At 47.7% G+C, this 256-nt stretch overlaps 1 protein-coding gene across 1 annotated transcript in view; it reads left to right on the top strand.

Moving 5' to 3' along the window:
• LOC119590848 (paired amphipathic helix protein Sin3a-like) overlaps positions 1–256 on the top strand; it is a gene marked incomplete at its 5' end in the record, with an annotated part of 24,220 nt that overhangs the window by 15,949 nt on the left and 8,015 nt on the right. The window contains 1 exon segment of the mRNA XM_037939607.1: positions 5–242. Coding sequence (XP_037795535.1) covers positions 5–242 — 238 coding nt within the window.

The raw sequence follows: 256 nt of genomic DNA, 5'->3' as shown, positions 1-256 counted from the left end.
ATAGCGGCATGAGCAGCAGGAGGACAGTGGTGAGGTGATCACTGGCCCCCACATGGTGCTCCACTATACTGACAAGTCTATCTTGGATGATGCAGCCAACTTGGTGATCCACCATGTGAAGAGACAAACCACTTACCATAAGGAGGACAAGCTTAAGATTAAGCAGATAGTCAGACACTTTTTGCCAGACCTCTTGTTCCACACAAGGCAGGAAATGTCTGATGATGAGAAGGACATGGAAGGTTGGTACTTGCTA

This window comes from Penaeus monodon, chromosome 27 (assembly GCF_015228065.2).
Source record: "Penaeus monodon isolate SGIC_2016 chromosome 27, NSTDA_Pmon_1, whole genome shotgun sequence".
Classification (NCBI taxonomy): Eukaryota; Metazoa; Arthropoda; class Malacostraca; order Decapoda; family Penaeidae; genus Penaeus; species Penaeus monodon.
The sequence above is the reverse complement of the archived record's forward strand: the minus strand, read 5'-3'. Positions and strand labels throughout refer to the sequence as shown.